General features: G+C 37.0%; 1 protein-coding gene across 2 annotated transcripts in view; it reads right to left on the bottom strand.

Moving 5' to 3' along the window:
• col5a1 (procollagen, type V, alpha 1) overlaps positions 1-20110 on the bottom strand; it is a 97942-nt gene that overhangs the window by 8669 nt on the left and 69163 nt on the right. For both annotated transcript variants that reach the window (XM_084136163.1, XM_084136164.1), the window contains exons 30-55: positions 18113-18220; positions 17374-17427; positions 16944-16997; positions 14971-15015; positions 14803-14856; positions 14192-14236; positions 14042-14095; positions 13901-13954; positions 13766-13819; positions 11961-12068; positions 11749-11838; positions 10731-10784; positions 9671-9778; positions 9438-9545; positions 6982-7035; positions 6686-6739; positions 6486-6593; positions 5501-5554; positions 5303-5410; positions 1906-1959; positions 1689-1796; positions 1198-1251; positions 1056-1109; positions 892-945; positions 672-725; positions 473-580 (exon numbers count right to left, since the gene is read on the bottom strand). In XM_084136163.1, the coding sequence (XP_083992289.1) occupies positions 473-580; positions 672-725; positions 892-945; positions 1056-1109; positions 1198-1251; positions 1689-1796; positions 1906-1959; positions 5303-5410; positions 5501-5554; positions 6486-6593; positions 6686-6739; positions 6982-7035; positions 9438-9545; positions 9671-9778; positions 10731-10784; positions 11749-11838; positions 11961-12068; positions 13766-13819; positions 13901-13954; positions 14042-14095; positions 14192-14236; positions 14803-14856; positions 14971-15015; positions 16944-16997; positions 17374-17427; positions 18113-18220 (1854 nt within the window). The remainder of the gene's footprint in view (positions 1-472; positions 581-671; positions 726-891; positions 946-1055; positions 1110-1197; positions 1252-1688; positions 1797-1905; positions 1960-5302; positions 5411-5500; positions 5555-6485; positions 6594-6685; positions 6740-6981; positions 7036-9437; positions 9546-9670; positions 9779-10730; positions 10785-11748; positions 11839-11960; positions 12069-13765; positions 13820-13900; positions 13955-14041; positions 14096-14191; positions 14237-14802; positions 14857-14970; positions 15016-16943; positions 16998-17373; positions 17428-18112; positions 18221-20110) is intronic.

The raw sequence follows: 20110 nt of genomic DNA on the forward strand, positions 1-20110 counted from the left end.
TTATATCTTAGAAGCTGAAAGGATGATTCTTACTCAAATTGTCCGTATTATTTCAACAGAAAATCGAATAGGAAAAAAATGCTTAATTGAGCTTAATTTAAAAATTAAATGGTCTTAAAAAATAAGTTTAATCCATTAATACTACAAATTTTAAAAAATACATAATAATAAATTGGAAAATGTATACATTTAATGAGAAAATTGAGGAGAAAGACCTTCATTGATCTTTAAAATAAAACTTAACTGATGTTTAATTTATTATTAAGTCATTTTTGTTGCATTATAGAAATGCGCATGTTATTTTTTTTAAATCTCCAGTTTCTTTGTGGACAATATATATTTGTTTTGATTTTGTAGTGAAATATTAACCCGGGTATGTTATTAACAGGTGTGATTCAACAAATAGGCTACTTTTAACATATAATCTGACATGAGCTGTGTATGGCTGTCAGGCTGGTCCATTATCACTCACCACTGGTCCAGGCACACCTCTCAGACCCTCAGGACCAGGTTTTCCTGGGCTTCCCTGAGGGCCAACTGGACCCGTCTTACCAGCTGGACCCTCCAGACCAGATTCACCCTGATTCAGAGACACAAAACCATTGAAACCAATGCAGTACGTTTTTTGTGACTGACTGTAATAGAAGTGCATGCAAGTGTGTGCATGTTACCTTGGCACCCTTCTCTCCCTGTCTTCCTTCAGGTCCAGCAGGTCCATGAGGTCCCTAAAGAAAAAGCCATATATCCGTATTTTATAGAAAAATATATTAATATTAATAGTAATATTAATATATGTGGGTAGTCAGAGATATTTTTGGCTCCAGGTGTGATAAAAAGTTAATTTTGCACTCACGTTCAATGCATTTAAATGATGTCTAAAGCATTACTCACTCTCTTTCCTGGAGGGCCGGTAGGGCCAGTTTCACCAGTAGGTCCAGGGGATCCCTGTTATAAACAAATAAACAGCATCATAAAAGCAGCAATCATTATAAAACACACATATGCATGCAGCCGACACCAGAGATGACACATTTTTGTGCTTTAAGCATACTCACTGGCTGACCAGACTCTCCATCATCACCCTTATCACCTGGAGCACCATCCAAACCCTGTAGGAGGAAGAAAAAGTGGTCACTTCCTGGAAACAACCTGAAAATGTCTTTGTAACAGCTACATTCAAACATTAATATTACTTACAGATGGACCTGGCTCTCCAGGAGGACCGGGATCACCAGGGAAACCACTTGGACCCTGGAAATCAAATCAAACCAAAACATTTTAATATTTTTATATTTGATCAAAAATGTGGTAATTGCATGGTCTTATAAGTGTGTTTTGCTTAACAGTAAGGCACAGTAAGCCATGCTTATTGACCAATCAGCAAGCAGAACCTATAATACACTCTTAAAAATAAAGGCATCAATGGTTCCATGAAGAACCTTTAACATCCAAGGACCCTTTCAATTGCACAAAAGGTTCTTTTACAGATTACTTACTGTACATATTTTTTACACTAAGAAAAAATGGTTCCTTTAATAACTGTTCACTGCAAGGTTCTTTATGGAAACCAAAACGGTTCTTCTATGCCATTGCTGCGAGAACCCACTTTGGGAAGTTTAGAAATTTTTAAAGAGTGTATGTTTCTGACACAAAATAAAGCATCAGATGTGAGCACGGTGGGAACTTACAGGACTTCCTTTGGGACCATCATCTCCTGGTGGTCCTTTTGGTCCGGGGGGGCCAGCAGAACCAGCGGGTCCGGACTCTCCCTTTTCTCCTCGCTCTCCTCTTGGACCCTAAAACACACACAAGGTATGAAATATGCGCGTGTTATTCAGAGACTTTCAGCAGTGATGTTTTAGAGTTTTGCATATGTGAGTTTGTTTGTAAGCGTTTTTGCCGTACTGGAGGGCCGACGTCTCCCTGTGGGCCTGGTTCTCCTGCTTCACCAGAGTCTCCCTACAGAAAAAGAGAGAGATGTTAGTAAAACATGGTATCCCACACTATTTTTTTCCCAAACACTACAGAGATTTTCTCCACTGGACAGAAGAACACGTCAGCATCATTATTCACTGTCTCGTCAGCAAATCTGCTTTCCTCCTCACAACGGCACATTCTAGCATGAAAATATGTGCAACATCAATATTCAGACAAACGAATGACCTTGACGATGACCACTTCCATCAGCTATCAGATGAGAATGAAAATCATAATATATCCAGACAGTTTTGAATGAAGCGATGACACTCTGAGTGATGATAACAAGACTTGCACATTTTCTGAAGAAGTGAGTGTTGATGCAGGTGTAAAACTAACTGCCATGATGCTAAGGAGATGTGGGTGGTTGCTAAGGTGTTCTGAGTGTTTTTTAGGTTGCTAGGTAGTTCCTTACTGGACTAAAGGTCCTTGCACACTGAGTCCGAAATTTTCGCATGCGTTTTTTCATACCTGTCATTCGGTGGTTAGAATTGTCAAAACACCATTCAAATGCTTGTTACGGATGCGAAAAAGGCAGAAAATCGAACTCGATCCGAATTTTTTTATGACGGACGAAAGTTTCGGAGGCAGTGTGTAAACATGATTGACATAACGTGAGGTTGTATTTATTTTTCGACGTGCGAAAATTTCGGACGCGAATTTCGGTCAAAAGTCAAAAGAGCCTAATCACAAGTTAATATAATATTCTGGTGTCCATATATGACTCTGGTCCCTCCTTCAATGTAAATCTATGTGATATTTCAACTGTTTTATTTCATTGTTTAATTTTGCTTGATATCGATAAGCTGATAATTATTTTTATGTTATGACTGATAACCGATAAGTCACTATTTTGTATAAATAAATAAAAATGATTAATAAAAAATAAATAGAAATTACCAAAATGAAAATTCTACACTATTATGTTTAAATAAAATAAATAACTGAAAATAAATAAATAAATGGCTGATATAAAAATTATTTTGTCTAAAGAAAAATCTACACTATTATGTCTAAATAAATAAATAACTGAAAATAAATAACTAAATGGATCAAATTAAAATTCTATACTATTTTGTCTAAATAAATAAACGGAAATTAAAATTCGATACTGTCTAAATAAAAATAAATGAATAAAACAAACAAATTTAAAATTATATACTATTGTTATAATGCTACAAGTGAATTTTACGGATCGCAACATAATGTACTGTACGTATGAAATATTAACTTTGAGATTTGTTAAAGGAAGGTTACATTTACCAGTGTTAATAAATTATTAGGGCTTTTAAAGATTACCTTTAAGTGGGCATTAGATAATGGCAAATGTACTATAAAGGTAATACTAAAGGTGCACTATAAGGTGTGTGTGAGTCTGCCATATAGAGGGATTAAGAGTCTCTCAGACTGCTGAACTGCATCATTCATGTGTGTGTGTGTGTGTGTGTGTGTGTGTGTGTGTGTGTGTGTGTGTGTGCGCGTGTGTGTGTCAGATTGTGATATCTCTCGCTCTCTCTGTAGTGGGATAAGAGGTCTGTCAGAGTGAAGTGCAGAGGTAAATCTTCCCAGACTAACACCAAACAGCCTTGTCTCCAGCCCTCATTCTATCATCTTTATCTGTTTTCTTTGAGTCCTCCCTTCAGCTGTGTTTTTCTGGGTCATTTCTCTGGGCAAAACTCCTCTCTAAGCAGAACTGAAATGGGTCCTTGGTTCTGAGGCAGAACAATAGTGCTGAAGTGCCATATTAAACAATATTGGCAGTGGAAGGTGCTGAGGTGATCGAGCGCAGTCATGTGAGTCTGTTCACTCAGAAAGATACAACACTCAGCTCTCACGGTCACACTCAGTAAACACACAAACACTCTCACTGCGCAAACACAGCCTGAACTCCAGAAATAAAGTACATGACATAATCAGAATGCTCTTTTGTAAAGTAAAAACTTAAAAAAGTGAGGAAACCCATTGCCTTAAAAGTATGCATAATTGAGAAAATTAAGTTATGTGAACTTGACAATTCCACATAACTTAATTTTTTCAATTACGCATGAAGTTTATTTACTTAATAATTTTAAGGCAACGGGTTTCCTCATTTTTTTTTAGTTGAGTCAACTGATCACTTTTTACAGTGTACTAATTGAATTTATGCCATAATATCAAAGTTTTTCCAGGTAAGTAAAGCATGTTTAATTATTTAATGAAGAAAACGATCTCTTCCTTTGTCTCGTCACACATGACAGGGCTCAAAATTTTGTTTTTGCCACTAAAAATGGTGACTAAATTTAGAAACTTCACCGATCATGAATATTTTTTTACATTATTTTGCATTACTTTGTTGTCAAATGTCAGACCATAATTTTGAATTTTAGTAATGTATTTTCAGAAATAATAATAATTACTATTATTATAATTGGCATTATTAAATCACTCTAATTAGAATTAACAAAGTTATCAATACATCTACATGTTGTACTGAGTAGTATTTGCTTACAATTTAAATTAAATTAAATTGAATTAACAACTTGTTAACCATTGCTTACAAATTAAATGTACTTTAATTATTATATACTAGACACACAAATTTATTATTATTATTAATAAATCACTCTAATTAGAATAAACAAATCTATCAATACATTTCCTTGTTGTATAGTCCCAAATTACACTTTAAATTATATTATTGTTATATACTAGATAAACATATTTGTTATTGTTACTATTATTATTATTATTATTATTAAATCACTCTAATTAGAATGAACAAATCTGCTGATAAATCTACATGGTGTATAGTCATTACTTAACAAGTTAAATTAAATTATACTCTTTGAAAGATTATATATTATTATTATTATTAAATAACTTTAATTAGAACAAACAAAGCTGCCTGTACATCAGTCTATACATACTGTACATCTATACAGGGTATCATCATTGCATACAAACTATACTGTATGACAAATAACGGTTCAGCTAGTGTAGCTGGTCATGCTGCTCAAACGACCCCTGTCAAAGAAATGTAGGGTTACCGTTTTTGGGAACATCAACCTATGAATGGCTTACTTATAGTTCATTCTACACATTAAACTACACAGAATCAATCTCAACCTCACAGACAAACATGCAAACACGTCCACAGGAAACACTTCAGTCACCTTCTCCAGAGAGACCTGCAAATCCTGAACTGACAGAGCATGACAGCAACTTTATAACACACACACACACAGTGGGATCATTACTGAGTCTGATACATCCCTCAGATCATTAAGGCCATCAGTTTCTAATTAAAATCTAATTAAAGAGTGTTTTGAGCACGATGCTTCTTCACCTTCTCTCCCACTGATCCTGGGTTTCCGATACCTCCCGGAGGTCCCTGTGGTCCGTCAGCTCCTGGGGGTCCGGAGGGGCCTCTGGGGCCCGGTGGACCGGGTGGACCCTGAGACAAGAAAATACAATGAGAAAACTCTGTTTCTATTAAATTAAATGTACATTTCACCAAGATGATTTTATAGATGTGGAATTGTACCATTTGACCGACATCACCAGTCTCTCCTTTCTCACCATGGGGTCCAGGCAAGCCCTGCACACAATCACAAACCAGTTACAACCAGGCAATCCAATTGCAAACCTTCATTTTTTCCAAAAGGTGTTGTTATGGCACATGTAATTCGGATCCAGGGGGGCTATTAGAGTTTTGTTCGTTATGTTCCCACAATCAGCCAGTAATCGTGAAAAATCCAAGCAATGGATCATTGTGACGTTGACCATCGTTCATTTTAAACTGTGATTTCTTTTTCCATTACATGAAAAAACTTTCCGAATAAAGCTTACTTGTTTGAGCAGTTTTCATCAACACTAGATGCAATTTTAAGCAATTACATGGAGTTTTATATGGCAGTGTGCTTCAAAATCGAGCAGGATATTTGGTTTATTTCCTCCATAAATTTATATCTACTGTTAGAGTGAACATCTGTATACTAAATACAAATACTTGTGCATCTTTTGACTTAGCATCTTATGTGTGGATTATTCGGTTTGAAAAACATCAGCATGCTAAAAGGCGTGAATCTCTGGATAAACAAAAAATAATGTGACATGCAGCCAAAATTAACTTTATTTTAAGAAAAACACACAAAAAACAAATCGTTTACCGTTTGCCTCTGCAAAGTGTCTGTTACACATTTCTCCAGTCTTGTAATGCCAATTTTTATGACATGACTGATTCCTTATCACTTGTATTTCATCTATTGTCTCATCGCATAACGACCAAAAAAGCTTGTGCTTTCTGATATTCACGTGATGATATACTACAATGAACTGCATTTAAAATAATTTATTCCAAAATGATCAGGTACATCATTGAGCGAACCGAATCGCGCCAACATTTTATTTGACGTACTTAGAGTTACCGCTGTCAATTTTGTGCTATACGACCCATAAAGTGTATTAGATAAAATATGTTTATTTCATGTTGACTTTAAACAAGCAGAAAACAAACTCAGCCATCTAACCTGAAGGCCGACAGGTCCGGGTGGTCCTGGGAAGCCTCGTGAGCCCTCATCTCCCTTCTGTCCAAAAAGACCCTGCTGACCTCTGGGACCTTGCTCTCCATCAGCACCCTGCAGGGAGGAAGTGACGTCACTAACACTGCTTATACTGCAGCAAGACATACAACATACAGTATGAGACATGGATATTTCAGAGTACTTACAGAAGGACCCGGCTGACCACTAGGACCTTGGGGACCGGTAGGCCCTGGAGGACCCTGAAGAAAGGAAGAAAGAGCGAGAGAAAGGGGAAAATGAGAAGAAAGAAAGAAAGAAGCAAGCTAATTGATTTCCATAACATCTATACTCATCACTGCACAGTGGTAATAACAGAACGAATGGTCGTCATGGGAGAACGACACAAAAAAACAGACGAGTCCAAACAGGCTCTCGTTGAATAAATGATTATTTCAGTCTGAATTGTAATGTAAATGTAAACAGTGAATTCAGAGTGACTCACCTGTTCGCCCTTGTCACCTTTGCCTCCCTTCTGTCCTGGTTCTCCGATCTCGCCCTGTCACAATAACGCAGCATTTACATATGCAAATATCTGCAAATTGGTCACATGATAGAACAAATACACATACAATATCTGTTGTTCTTGGTGATGTCTGTCTAACATATTATATTGTGGACGATAGTGCAATAATGGTTTCAGATGGTGATATCATGGTATTTTATGATCATCGTATTCACGATGTACAGCTGAATTTTCAGCATCATTACTCCAGTCTTCAGTGTCACATGATCCTTCAGAAATCATGCTAATATGCTGATTTGCTGCTCAAGAAACAGTTCTAATTATTGCAACAAGAAATACTGCTGTGCTTAATGTTTTTGTTAAGTGGCTCTATGCCACTCTCTCTTGCTGGATAGGATGGAAAATTGGCTGGGTATTTCTGGAGTTGTACTCAGTTGGTTTCGGTCTTATTTAGCGCATCGTGCACAATTCGTAAGCATGGGCATTTATAAATCGGATACCGTGCCTGTGCGACAGGGAGTTCCTCAAGGTTCAGTGCTAGGTCCAATTTTATTTAATATTTACATGCTTCCACCTGGGCAGATCATCAGTAAATATGACCTTGGGTATCACTGTTATGCGGACGATACGCAGATTTACATCACCACAAATCCGGACGCACATTGTTCACTAAATACTTTGCATAGCTGTCTAGCAGAGATCAGCTCATGGATGCAGAACAACTTCCTGAAGCTAAACGGCTCTAAAACGGAACTGATGCTGATTGGTACAGTGGTGGCTATTCGTAAGGCTGATCAGGTTAGTCTGATTGTTGACTCTAGCAGGGTAACCCCCTCTCCACAGGTGCGGAATCTTGGTGTAATTTTTGACCCACAGTTGAGTTTTGAAGCACATATAAAACAGGTCTCTAAAACTGCTTTCTACCATCTGAGAAATATTGCTCGACTTAGACCATTTCTCTCCTTTGTAGACACAGAAAGGCTCATACATGCTTTCATCACAACTAGGCTAGACTATTGTAATGCCCTGTTCTCTGGCCTTCCAGCAAAATCATTAAACAGGCTACAGTATATACAGAACTCTGCTGCTCGTGTGCTCACTCGTACCTCTCCTCGTGAGCACATCACACCGGTCCTTTCACAGCTGCACTGGCTTCCAGTAAAGGCAAGAATTGATTTTAAAATTCTCATTCTAATATACAAGGCATTACATGGGATCGCTCCAGAGTACCTATGTGATCTTATTAGCCCTTATACTCCATCACGTTCTCTCCGTTCTGCAAATTCCCTCTTATTACATCAGCCTTTGTGTAAGCTCAAGACCATGGGGGAAAGAGCTTTTTCCTGCAAAGCCCCCATGCTATGGAATCTACTTCCTTCTACAATCAAAAGTGTAAAAAAAGTTGTTTTTATTGCTCTTGCTGTATTTGTTTATTTTTACTGTATGCGCTTTGGGTCTGAGAAAAGCGCATTATAAATAAAATGTATTATTATTATTATTATTTTGTGGAAACAGTGATACAATTTTAAATACATTTTGATGAATAGAAAGTTTAAAAGAGCAGCATCTTTTAAAAAAAAAAATATTTTGCAACATTATAAATGTCTTTGATGTCACATTTACTCAATTTAATGAATTCATGCCAAATAAAAGTATTAATATCTTTCAAAACAAATATCGTACATCTTTTAAACAGCAAAGCATTCATGGCAATCCAAGGAAAATCAAATAATGCAATGATACTATCATTGTATATGTAGAAAAAAAAGATTTACATATAGGCTACAAAAACATATAGTATTGCCAGGGGACATGTTAAAAAAAAAGCCCCACAGTAAGACTTTTTGGCCCACTTTTGTTTTTGAAGACTTTAGGAAACTAACACTGTTATTTATTCCTCTGACTATATTTCCCAGAAGGCTTTGCACCTGTCACACATGGCAGAGCTGACACACACATCCTTCAAATATATTGCTCACACCTTAAAACTGCCAATGCTAACACATGTTGGTGTCACACACACCTACACAAACCCCAAATCTGTGTGTGTAGGTGTGTGTGAGCGTGTCATGGTGATGTCATTTCCACATTCACCTAAGTGCTAAATCACATAATTTACAATAATTACTGCAAATTTTCTTCCCTAACCGTCCATCCATTCATTAAAAGAAAATATTGATCTGACAGCTGAGTAGTTTGATCTGTCTGTCTGTGTGTGTGTGTGTGTGCGTGTGTGTGTGTGTGCGTGTGTGCGTGCGTGCGTGCATGTGTGTGTGATGTGACCTTCACTTCTCCTCATCCTGATCTAATCATCTAGCAAACCCACCAGATTCAACCATGATCATCAATTATATGCCCATGTCTCTCTATCTTTAATTCATTTCTCTTCTCAAACTTCCTTCCCTAACTTTCTAACACTTCACTTTCTTTGGTACCTTATCACCATCCTCTCCCGGGGGTCCGATGGGTCCAGCCGGGCCTGGAAGCCCCACAGGTCCCTGAATACCATCTCTACCAGCTGGGCCTTGAGGTCCTTTCTCACCCTAATATGAGAGAGAGAGAGAGAGAGAGAGAGAGAGGGGATATAGTGAATATTGTAACCATATGAAGTTATATGGTTATCATAAATAAAAAACATATCATAAATAAAGATCAAACGTGTACTCACAGGTCCACCTTTCTCTCCAGCGGGGCCCGGGGGTCCTTGAGGTCCAGGTCGGCCCGGGAGGCCGGTAGGACCAGCTGGGCCAGCAGGACCACGTTCACCAGGAGAACCCTATGAATGTCAATATGACATTTCATAACCAATGTACATGCAGCGACTACCATTAGCTAGTATGATGTTTGATTAATTATGCATTTGTTCTTGGAGAAATTCATATGGAGGCGTAGACAGCCGGCATTGCACATATAAAAAAAACAAGCTATGATTTTAATGCAGAAATAAGCACTGCATTTGCAAGTTATTGATTATATAACTATGCAGCATTATATAAGATATCTGTAAAATCTGAGTATTAAAAAATGCTGGAGTCAAGACTGCATGAAAAGAGAAGAGGTGAATAGCAAACCTTTTGATAATCTATAATCATCTATGATTTATAAATATACACTAGTCAAACATTTGGACACAACTTCTTATTTGACTTTTTTCTTTATTTATACTATTTTCCACATTTTATTTTAATAGTTAATAATAATAATAAATATATAATAAACAGGAAATTAAATATAAAATTTTATATAAATACTTGAGCTTCTTCTTTCAAAGTTTGGGGCCTGTAAGATATTTTAATGTTTTTGAAACAAGCCTCTTATGTTCACCAAAGCTGAATACATTAAAAACAGTAGAACTGTGGAAAAAAATATCCTTGCTGAATAAAATTATTAATTTATTTTAAGAAAATCGTACTGATCCCGGACTTTTGAACGGTAGTGTATGTTGGACCCTTGTTGATGCTTTTTCTACACTATCCACTCTAAAACATGAATTAAATAGTATACAAAACTTTATTTATATATAAATAAATTGATTCAGGAAACTGAGTCCAAATGCTTGACTGGTACTGTAGATATAAATCAATATCATATTCACTGAATCACTATACTCACTGAAAAGCCAGTTTGTGGAGCAAAAGGATAAAAGAGAAAGACAAAAAAAGGTAAACAAGTAAACAACAAAGCGTTTGGAGAAAAGTCAGACAAAAAGACAGACAATGTCTACTTACAGCGGGTCCAGGTGGCCCTGGAGGTCCTTCACTTCCTTTCAAGCCAGCTGATCCCTGCAAACAGACACATAAAACTGCTGAACGTACACAAACACATTCATGTGCTCCTGCACGACATGTTTGAAGGTTAGAGACACAGGGGATGTTCTATTTATACTGAACAACAAACTAAAAAGCTCAGAGTTAAAAACAAAACATGAAAAGAGAGATACTCGCCTGTGCAAAACTTAAGGGCGAGTTACACAAAGTTTAAAGGCAGGGTAGCCGATTTGTTCCAGAAACATCTTTTGTTATGCTGGTTCAAAGTGTCTTCACATCCTGATAGCAATCACTAAGTTATGGTCTAAATGTTTTTATATGTATATATAATCGTCTGTGGAAGGCGTACGACCATAAAAGGTTCACCCAATCATTGCATTCGATACGATGTCCTAGCTGCCTGTCAGCGTATGTCTCGCGCAGACATCACACGTCACTAGCGCGTTCCATGCTATGCAGAGTTAGACAGACGTCAGTCACCGAGCAGCGCAAACGAAACAGCAGACGCCTTTTACAGTTCCTCCTGAACCAAAACAACCAGATTATGCTGTGTTCAGGCCATAACTACTGTCATTTGGAAGAGATGACCCGTGACTTCATACTCGGAGAGGTTTGCGTTAGTACTCCGAATTTATGCGTTTCAATGGCAACACTATCAGCGGCGAAATTAATCTGCAGCAGTCAGGTGGTACAGGTCAGGGCTCTTTAAGTTGTTTATGTTCATTAATATTTTAATGTTATGTGCTTTGAGACATGAGGTAGTTTAACGCCGTCTCTTGTGACGCTTTGCAATCTCTGCTGTACGCATTTATGTGTTTTGAAGGAGACGTGGCTTTAGAGACGCTCTAAAGGAAGGGTGGGATCTTATGCTTTCAAAGCTAGCTTGCTATTGCTAGCCGCTCTGAAAATTGCCTACCCTAGCTTTAACACTTAGGGTTATGGGATTGTTCAAATCGCATGTTTCATTCTTGATACTCACCACAGGGCCTGGTAAACCTCTCTCGCCTGGGAACCCTCTGAGTCCTGGAGGTCCGTCTTTACCGGTTGGCCCTGCTGGACCTGGATCTCCCTGTGAACACAAAGAACCAGATATGATGTTGTAAACCACTTCTAACCAATAGATACGGTGGTGTATTCCTGTGCATTTGTAATTATTTTGTTCGTAAATGCTGAAGTGTAAATTTGTTGCACCTTCGCTCCCTCTTTGCCCGCAGATCCAGGTAGACCCTGTTCACCGGGTGGTCCTGGGGGTCCAGGGTGACCTCGCTCTCCCATTGGTCCTGTCTCGCCTGTTGGTCCCTGAGCAAAAAGAGAGATGGATTATGGGTAAGGTATTGGGGTAGATGAATCTTGGAATCAATTCAAATGACGATTCGTAAATGAATCAATTCTATTCAAAAGCAATTTGAAGATCCAGAATGATTTAATTTACCACAACAAAGCAATTCAAAGAGGTTGCACGTGACTTATTTAATATGTATGTTGCTACTTTATCGAAATATGTTTCATTCAAATTATATTTTTAATCTAGAGCAAAAACGATTCATTATTTCAAAAGCCATTCGATACATTTTTTATCAATGCTCTGAGAAAACAATGAACTGTTGTATTAGTTTCAAAAAGTGTTTTACTATATAATCCAGGAAAGCAATCAAAAAGTCTGGAAAACATAATAAAGATGCTACAGGTGTTTCTAAAAGATAAGTGGATATGCAAATTATGCAACATGAAGAATGAAAGAAAATCAGATTATATGCTTCAATTTGCATGGCAGAGCATGTGCACTTGAATATCCATATGTGTGTGTGGCCCAGTTTAAACCTGTGCCCACCTCAACATTTGCATAAAAAGTAGAATATCATGATTGCTTATGAATAATTCATTACCCAGCCAGCGCCGACATCTAACTGCATCAACAACAGCATGTCAGATGACAAAGCACAGACAGGCCAACAAACGGCCCATATGTAACCTAATGAAGCCATTATGATTCCCCAGTGACAAACTTAGGACACCTTTAAGATAATCTGATGACCGAGTGATGGTGACAGCCTCATGAATATGTATCTCATGTCTTTGGCCTCAGCCTGTGGTACTGATGCAGGAAAAACAGATGGATGTGTGGAGTGTGCTGTTTTCTAAGCCAAATGTTTTATAATGCTTTATTCTTCTGTGGATCGTAGATGCAGCCCAGAGTCTAGTGCGTCTGATGCCTCCAGAGCATTAAAGATACAATAGAGTGTAGAAGCATCTTAAATATGCTTAAAAACAGCTAAAATTAGCATACTAGCCCTGGAAAGCAGATTTTTACATTTCCTGAGGGGATCTGCTTTGAGTATTGCTCTGTGGTTGCTAGGGAGTTCTGTATTGTTGATAGGTGTTTGCTTCAAAAGATCACAAGTTTTTTTAAATATTGTGGTTCTGGATGAATGAAGTGTTATTTATATACTATTATAGTATGTATTGATGATTTAAATGGGATTTTATTTGAATACTTTCAGATTGCATTTCAAGCTTTAATTTAATTACTCATAAAGATTTTTGACAGTTTTAGTTTTAGTAAGCAATATTAACACTTTTATTGTCATATTTCACCCCAACATCAAAATAAAAAATAAGAAATATTAATCTGCATAAATAAAATTAGACTTTTGATCAATTATTTTGCATTGCTATATCATTTTAATGACAATTGGACTCCTTTTCCCATTCATTATTCTCAATTCTAATACAGTAATTAAAATAATCTGGTGTCGATAGAAATATTTGTTTTTAGTATTTTAGAGAATACAAATAATACAATTAAATGTAAAAAACAGGCTTCATTTTCCTTATCCATTTTTTTTACATTTTTTTATTCACCCTCAGTTTTTACATTCGTTTTACTAACCCGTTTAAGTGGAATCTTATTAGTGGCACTACTCTGGATTTCTAGAATCATTCAGAAAATTCAAACTTGTCACAATAATGACATCAGCATTCTGTGTTCCTCTTACCTGAGGTCCGACTACACCTGGGGGTCCGGGAGGTCCGGTTTTACCTTGGAAACCCTGTGAGAAGAAAACATAAGCGAGTTTATTTCTATAAGTGTGTGAGCGAAAGTGTTTGTGGTAATTTCAGACGCCACTCACAGTCTCTCCTCTCTGGCCAGGGTGTCCGGGCAGTCCATCCTTTCCGGGAGGTCCCTGAAAACAAGAAAGAGAGAAGGAATCAGGACAAATGATTGGATGAGGTATTTCGATAGTTATATCTATAGTGTTAACGTCACATACAGGTGGACCCTTAGGGCCGGGGAATCCAGCAGGTCCCTGTGGTCCCAGTAAACCCTGTAAAACAGCACAGAAATGGAAGGTAAATCTCTTTCTGAAGCTATATCCAATAATCAATACTTTGGAAGGATTCAATTGTTATTAATACCGTACCCGTTCACCGGGTGGTCCTGGGGGGCCATCGCTTCCTGAATTGCCCTGTGGAGGCGAGACGGAGAAGCAAATGAGTAAAGGATGGAGACGGAGGGAAATATAACAGAACATTTTGAATATTTCAGTTTGTAAATGCAGTATAAAATGACCATGCAAATGTGATCAATTATTTATAAAGTAAAATCTATGCTATGCCGAGGTAATGAGTGCCATTAAAGATTTGTTTGACTGATAGAGGATTTGTAGATCGGTAAAATTCCTGTTGCATTTTAATTTGCTCCAGCTGAGCAGATGAGACAAACATTGCGTTTTAAAATGTATTAGAAGCTCCATTAGCTCCTGTCAATGTGTCTGCTTTTAGCTTTCATGGCTCCACAAATGATGAGAGAGGTTTAAAATATCCTGAAGCCAGAAATGTTTTCAGTCAGGGTGTGGTGTGCTTTTCCTTACTGAATTTGTATGTGCCAAACAATTGTTTTATGTATGCGTGAATGCATGTATGATATGTTTTTCTTTGTGTTTTTACATTTGTGTTTTATAGTATTTATTTATTAACGTTACATTGTATAATATTACAAATGTAAATTAGTGGAGGGGAAGGACAGCCTCACCTTTGGTCCTGCTTTCCCTGTTGGTCCCCTTGGCCCTCTTTCACCACGGGGTCCCTACAGAGAGAATTACAAGTGTGCAAATATGAGAAAGCAGTGTGAGAAATCAGTCCTAAACTAGTCATCAAAAGGGTACGTATCATTTGTTTTGTCCTAACTTTGTTTCCTTACCGTGGGTCCTCTCTGTCCTCTGGGGCCCGGCTTCCCTAGTGTCCCCTATGTGTGACAGAGAATAACACATGAATTTAAAGCGAAAATTCAAAACATAAAATATTTTGTGTCAGTTCCCTATTATTATTATTATTAGTAGTAGTAGTAGTAGTATTAAAAGATTTGTTATAATTATTACATTCGAGTAAAATAAATATATAAATATTTTTGAATTAAAAATAATACAGAATTAAACTGTGAATTATGGGAATAATTGTTAATTTAATATTATTTATTTTTAAAGGATAATAATGTAATGATTAATACATTCTAGTAAAATAAATAAATACGTATTTTTAAATTAACAATAACAAAATAATTAAACTGCATTGTGTAAATAATTATATATTTTTAATTTGTATGAGATATTATGCTATAATTAATACATTCTAGTAAAATAAATACATTTTTAAATTAAGAATAATATATAATAATTAAACTGCACTGTGTGAATAATTATTAATTCAATATTATTTTTGTTTTAATAATAACATTATTTATTATTATAATTTAGGAGAAGTAGTGATAACTAAATACATACAAGCTGTTAAATTCTGATGATTCACTTCAGTCATACTGTAAAAAGGATAGCTGTTATTTGCGGTATTTCAACAAAACCACAAGCAATATTTCCTTCAGCCTAGTAGAACACATTGTGATTATTTAATTATCTGTACATTATATTAGCACCATCCATCTCATGAATAATTAATGTGGAGTTATGCAGAATAAAGAAAGTTTTGCATCAACAAATGAATCCAGTCTGAGTGTGTGTGTGTGTGTGTGTGTGTGTGTGTGTGTGTGTGTGTGTGTGTGTGTGTGTGTGTGTGTGTGCGCGTGTGTGTGTGTGCGTGTGTGTGCGCGCGTGTGTGTTTAATGGTTTGAGAAAATGAGATAGTTTTGGATTATAATGTGTTTATGGGAGACTGCATTGTCTTCCTAATGGCAGCCGGCTGCTGCTCTCAGCTTAAAGTGATGATATACAGCCAATAAAGCATCCATGCGGAGAGCTGTGAGTTTACTCAGGGCATTTCCCAGCTTTTCTTGGCCATAAGGGCTCTGATACACACTACAGCTCAGAGACCTGATAGCTTCTATACACTGAGACTAACACCTGCATTTTACTTCTGATATATAGTGCACAAGTCGAAATCACCACTTTTATTATATACTTTTATGGTGTCGTTGTCATTTTTTGAGTTTCACAGAATGCAACCACTTTCATTGTGCATAATATATTCTGCCTAATATATCATTATGGGTATCTTACAGGTTTGGTATAACAATGTTGTGTAAACTTGTATACCATTATATTTTTATACCACTAATATTTTGGATTAACTTTTAATTTTTATATTTTAAGTTTTCACTTTAATTTACAGTAATTTAGTTATGTGCATTTGTCATTTTATACTAAAAATATTACTATTTTGGTTGATTATTGTTTTTATTTCCAGTTAGCAATTTTAGTGCTTTAAATTAAACTTATTTTATTTTATTATTTCTAATTTCCTTTTACTTTAAGTTTATCCATTTTTAATAGTTTTTAATAGTTTTAGTTTTAGTTACGATTAATAACCCTTCATACTTCTGAATTGCATTTTGATATCACATGACAGAGAATAAGTCTAATTGGAATAGAGGAGTTGATTTTCTTGCTCACTTCACAGGATTCATCAAATTGCATTTATTAAAATGGCTTTTATTACATCTGACATATTCTATATTATATTATATCATTATTATTTATTATATTTCATTGTTACATGTTCATCAAGCATTTCTTTCTCAAAATGCATAAACTCAATAGAAAACCAGAGGGAGTATATCTTTCTGCACTCAAAAAAAATATAAATAAAATAGGATAAAGAAAGAGGGTGTGTGAGAGAAAGAAAAAGAGAGGAAAACTCCACATGGATTTCTTTTTAACACACCCTTGTGCCTTTCTCTCCACTGGCTCCTTGGAATCCCTGGAATCCTTGAGAACCCTAAAGAGAGAGAGAGAGAGAGAGAGAGAGAGAGAGAGAGAGAGAGAGAGAGAGAGAGAGAGAGAGAGAGAGAGAGAGAGATTAATTCACAGGTCCATCAAAGCGAGGAGGGAGAGAGAGATAAAATGAGGAGAAGAGAAGAAAAGTGCTGTTGCAGCAGTGCATGCTGGGTCACGGTCAAACGGAAAGCTGACACCAGATGGCATTATGGGTAAATCCACTTAGCTTTGATCAAGAAGTTCAAACATGCCTGCCTTCCAAACCCGCTCTAATGCATGCGCACACACACAACCTTGTCCTTATATCAATACATGCACACACTCACACACGAATGCTCTGGATGCTGGGTAATCACAGGCAGATCGGGTATATTTACCTTGGGGCCTTGTCTTCCCGGATAGCCTGGTAACCCAGGTACACCAAGCTTACCCTAAAACCAGAGTACACAGAAGAAACATAACTAATCAGTTGTGACAAAACACTGACAAAGTGTTGAACGACATTGAATCATTTGCATATTCAAATGCTACTATATATAATGTTTTATATTCCTGTTGATTCTGTTTTGCTAGTGCTCTAATCTTGTTAGCCTTTCCCAGAATGAAGAATGAAAGCTGTTTTTATTGAAAAATGTGCAACAACAAAGTCAAATTTGCTTTGCTTCTGTCACTCCAGAATTAAGATGAATAAAGCCCTCAGTTTATTGACTGAGTGAATGTTCTCTCTGTTACAAAACGTCATGCTGTCTTTCTGTATACATAGGCATCATCCTAACTGAGAACCTCTGATTTGAGACTGGTTTAGAACGCTCTCCTCATGCAAAGTGCACAGGAGACTTGACTCACAATTCATTTCAATGGAGTTTGACGTTAGCATGTTGCTAAGCTAACTGCATACATACTATACAGTGTAGTAAAGTCCCTTTAAGACAAGTCATTTCACTCAAAAATTACATTTTTAAATATATTCAAAGAGTAAACAGTTAGACCCCAAACTTTTGAACAGTTTGAACTGCCATAGAATCTGGCCAAAAGAAAGTATCTGATAACATATAGCTACTGGAACAGGCTTTGCATCAGGGGCGTACCTTAAAATACTGTCAGTTTCACACTCACCTTCTCTCCTAACGGCCCGAGTGGTCCAGGATCTCCAGGCAAACCAGATCTTCCTTTGGGTCCCTCAGGCCCGTCTTCACCTCTGGGTCCAGCAGCACCAAGTTCTCCCTAAAGACACACACACACACACACACATTCACTCATCAAGATTCAAAAGGTCGTTCAATCAATTTAGAGGCCCATCCTGATGAATAACACAGTAAACCACCTACTGTATATATAAGCCAATCATAACACAGCTCATTTACATATAGAAATTCTAAGGGAAACTTGTCATGAAGAATTAAATTATGACTTTTTGGTGCAAGAATCCTTGACTAACATTATTATTGGATGTAGAAATGAAGTTTTATGTAACAAAGTTCAGGAGGAGCACGTTCAGGTAATCAACCAATCAGCACAAGAGGAAGCCGGTATAAATATAGCCTTCCCTCACCTCTGTCCCATGACAGTTTCACAGCATCCCTCCACCACCCCATCACCTCACTCTTGGCTGGTTTTCTATCCCAGTCAAAAGGGGGGAGTACTCTGGGTTCCGGCCAAATTCCGACCTCGGAGCCCTCTCCCGGACAGCACGCCAAATACGCATAAATTACTACATCTGATTTTATGTATGTGAACTCGTGAATTAATAAAGTGACCTTCATGGGAAAAATACATTAAAAAGTATGGAATATGGTCTCTAATTTCCTGAGCAGTTTTCAAAGGCCTCAATATGACTTTAAAATAAGATATAACAAGCATTAAAATAAGCTAAAATTCAAACATCTGGATATAATTTAATCATTTAAATTGTAATTATAATTTAATTGTTTTATTTATTGTAATCTAATTTCATTGAATCAAAAAGGCCTTTGAATATTTTTGTGGACAGTGAAGGTGTATATCACATATGTCTGTGCAGCTGTTTATTAATTTTATTTAAGGTGGACATCTTTGAATAAAAGATGTTGGAAATTGTTTATAAAACAAGTTCATGTGGACAATTAGGGCCAGATTTACTAACAGCTTGCGCCAGCGCAAACCCTCTTTTGGTGTTTAAAGACCCGCAGTGAAAAATTAGTGCTGAGAGGACGTGGAAACAGTTATTTTTGCTGCTGACCTTATTGCATATGTATTTGTAGGAGTTTCCCTTTCAGACGCAAAATGTATGGGAGGAGAGTATTTAAATTAATCATGCAAGGTGATTAACTAAGGTTTGTGCTAGTCAATTTACTGGTATTTGCGCCATTATTTACCATCCAAAATGTCTTATACCAGATGCTAATTTGCGCTGCTCTTGGTAGATTGCGTTGGTCATTATGGAAATGATTCGGCTGTGTCCTAATATTTGTGTGCAAAACTTTCCACCCCCATCGGTGCGTTTATGGGATTGCGCTCTCATGCTAATTTGACCTGTTTAGTAAATCTGGCCATTAGTGTGTGTGTTTGATATGTTTAGCCACTTTAAAAGACATAATAGGCAAATCTGGGCACTTCTGCAGCATGAGAAGAGTGAAGTGCGTGTACGGCATTTAACAAGAGTAAAGGGTAATTTGGGACAATGTCCACCCACTTAAATCCAGAAGTATTTGCATATTGGCCTTTAATAACCCAGAGTGAGACACGCTTGCTCATTACATTTACCCAGCGACGCATCTTAGCCAGTGTACTTTATAACACCCAAAAAATCCGATCAATTAGGCAGTGTGAATATTACGTGCCCTTCGACCGAGGGGAAAACTGACTTCTGGGGCCCTCAATGACAAAATCTAGTGCAATTTTTGTGTGCAAAATGCATCCTACAGTCTGTGAAATGGACTCAGGAGTGTGTCATCTGGGGATATGTGATGGCTAAGGTGTTCTGAGTGGTTATTAGCACATTTCTATGTGACCAATCCCCAGGTTCTGGTCCTTAGATACAGCTTGGGTCCTTTCTTCAGTAAATATCTATATTTGTTCAAATCCCAAAGTGTATGAGCAAAAGTAATAGTGATGCGCTCCTAAATATAGACCCAC

Source organism: Abramis brama, assembly GCF_963993115.1.
Source record: "Abramis brama genome assembly, chromosome: 15".
Classification (NCBI taxonomy): domain Eukaryota; kingdom Metazoa; phylum Chordata; class Actinopteri; order Cypriniformes; family Leuciscidae; genus Abramis; species Abramis brama.